Raw genomic sequence first — 2500 nt, 5'->3', positions numbered from 1 at the left:
TTCTATCATTCTTAGCATTTAGTATCATCTATTCATTCTTCACATCATTATTCAGCATCATCTTAGTATTCATGATACTTAAAGGGGGAGGTGAATATTCATTCTATCATTCTTAGCATTTAGTATCATCTATTCATTCTTCACATCATTATTCAGCATCATCTTAGTATTCATGATACTTAAAGGGGGAGGTGAATATTCATTCTATCATTCCTAGCATTTAGTATCATCTATTCATTCTTCACATCATTATTCAGCATCATCTTAGTATTCATGATACTTAAAGGGGGAGGTGAATATTCATTCTATCATTCTTAGCATTTAGTATTATCTATTCATTATTCACATCATTATTTAGCATCATCTTAGTATTCATGATATTTAAAGGGGGAGGTGAATATTCATTCTATCATTCCTAGCATTTAGTATCATCTATTCATTCTTCACATCATTATTCAGCATCATCTATGATTCGTGATATTTAAAGGGGGAGGTAAATATTCATGCTATCATTCTTAGCACTTAGTATCATCTATTCATTATTCACATCATTATTCAGCATCATCTTAGTATTCATGATATTTAAAGGGTGAGGTGAATATTCATTCTATCATTCCTAGCATTTATCTATTCATTGTTCACATCATTATTCAGCATCATCTTAGTATTCATGATTAAGACTGTCAACTCTGAACGATCTCCTCTCTCCTTCACGCCTAGGGGGAGGTAAATATTCATTTTATCATTCTTAGCATTTAGTATTATCTACTCATTATTCACATCATTATTTAGCATCATCTTAGTATTCATGATATTTAAAGGGGGAGGTGAGTCTGGCGCGGGAGTGGTTCCTGTGGCTCACGGGTCGCGGCCGCCACACCTTCCCGACGCTCTTCCAGGCCGTCCTCCACAAGGCTTCGGGGCAGAAGAAGGAACCTGAAACTTCGCCCTTTTACTGGAAGACTTATCAAGAGAAGTTCAAGGTGAGTGGGGTTTTCGTGGAAGTTTTTTTTTTTTTTAATCTATATACAATCCAGTATTTGTTGTTTTTCTTGTGATGATGGTGATGATAATGATAATTTTTTGTTGTTTTCGTTATTATCATCATCCTGGGGTATCTTCAGGTGGTAGACGGTGGTAACTTGTCCCTCTTTCTCAAGGGCTCAGGGCACCCATTGATCCCAGGCGCCATGTATTGATTCAACCTATCTAAGGTGGAACTCTGATGTCAAAATGGGTACTGTAGACACAAAAAGGGGCTATTTTGCTGCGATTTTAATTTGTGCCAAATTTGGATCACTCCTGTCAGATACTGTGAATGCGTAACTGTTTTCTTCCTCGTCATCTTCATCTTCATTGTGATCATCATAATCATCACCATCATCATCGTCGTCGTCTTCGGTATCATCAACACCATCATTTTTTTGCAACGAATCTATTTATCAGTATGGCAAAGAATGTGCTTGGCATCACTACCTTTCACAATCACGTCTACTTTGTAAATGGCCAGAAAAAAAAGAACTGACATCACATGATCGCACTGAATTCAAATCATAAATAACCTCACTTAACACTTTCTTCATCCTTGGCGAATCCTTCCATTTTAGGAGGTCCTGGGGAATGACGGTGTGTTGATCTTACCTGTCCTGCCCATCATCTCCCCCTACCACAACGAGCCCATTCTCAACCCCTTCGATATCTGTTACACCGCAATGTTCAACGCCATAGAGTTTCCAAGCACGGCCGTGACGCTTGGACAGACGAGTGATAATTGTCCCATAGGCCTACAGGTATGGTCATGCATATTTTTATCTTTTGTTTGCTTATATTGTATTGATTCGATGGTAATATTTTAAAATATCTTATTTTTTGTTGTATTTGTTGTATATTCTCTTTTCAGATTGTAACTACACCAGGGAACGATCACTTAAGTTTAGCAGTGGCTAAGGTTCTCGAGAAAAAGTTTGGTGGTTGGGTCCCCCCTTTCGAAGTACAAATCCCGTCTTCTTCCAAGAAGGATTCATAGAAAACGTTTCAGTTACTTAGGTTTACGGAGTAACTTTACTAATTTTTATATAGATTTTTTTTGTTTTTGTTTTGAATTTAAACTTTCTTATATATGTTGACTAAGAACCATTTTCATATATATCAAATTGATAATCTTATTATATCTCGTTACCCAGTGTTTAGGAGAGCTGAGTTGAATATCTTGATAACAACCAGCATGTAAAATAGAACAGATGATATCAGAACATGATCTAGAACGGATTTAATGTCATGAGATACCTCCATCGTTTCTTTTGCCAACTAGTCAATGAAATAAAAGCATTTAATAATGATGATAACACATTCCAGTTATTTTTAACAATTGTCACTCATTTGGTAAATTGTACGACCGCCTCACAATTTCAATTTGTTACGGAAGAGACAACTGCTTTTTTTCTTCTTCTTTTCTATTCCTTTTTCTTTTTTTGTACTTTAGATTAAGTTAAAATGGCAA

At 36.0% G+C, this 2500-nt stretch overlaps 1 protein-coding gene across 2 annotated transcripts in view; it reads left to right on the top strand.

Annotated features, from left to right (window-relative positions):
• Nucleotides 1-2345, top strand: part of LOC113818729 (fatty-acid amide hydrolase 2-A) — a 21266-nt gene extending 18921 nt beyond the window's left edge. For both annotated transcript variants that reach the window (XM_070126517.1, XM_070126518.1), the window contains exons 11-13: nucleotides 822-983; nucleotides 1608-1790; nucleotides 1901-2345. In XM_070126517.1, the coding sequence (XP_069982618.1) occupies nucleotides 822-983; nucleotides 1608-1790; nucleotides 1901-2026 (471 nt within the window). In that variant the 3' untranslated portion in view covers nucleotides 2027-2345. The remainder of the gene's footprint in view (nucleotides 1-821; nucleotides 984-1607; nucleotides 1791-1900) is intronic.
• The last annotated feature ends 155 nt before the right edge of the window (nucleotides 2346-2500 follow it).

Source organism: Penaeus vannamei, chromosome 10 (genome assembly GCF_042767895.1).
Source record: "Penaeus vannamei isolate JL-2024 chromosome 10, ASM4276789v1, whole genome shotgun sequence".
In the NCBI taxonomy this organism is placed as follows: domain Eukaryota; kingdom Metazoa; phylum Arthropoda; class Malacostraca; order Decapoda; family Penaeidae; genus Penaeus; species Penaeus vannamei.
The sequence above is the reverse complement of the archived record's forward strand: the minus strand, read 5'-3'. Positions and strand labels throughout refer to the sequence as shown.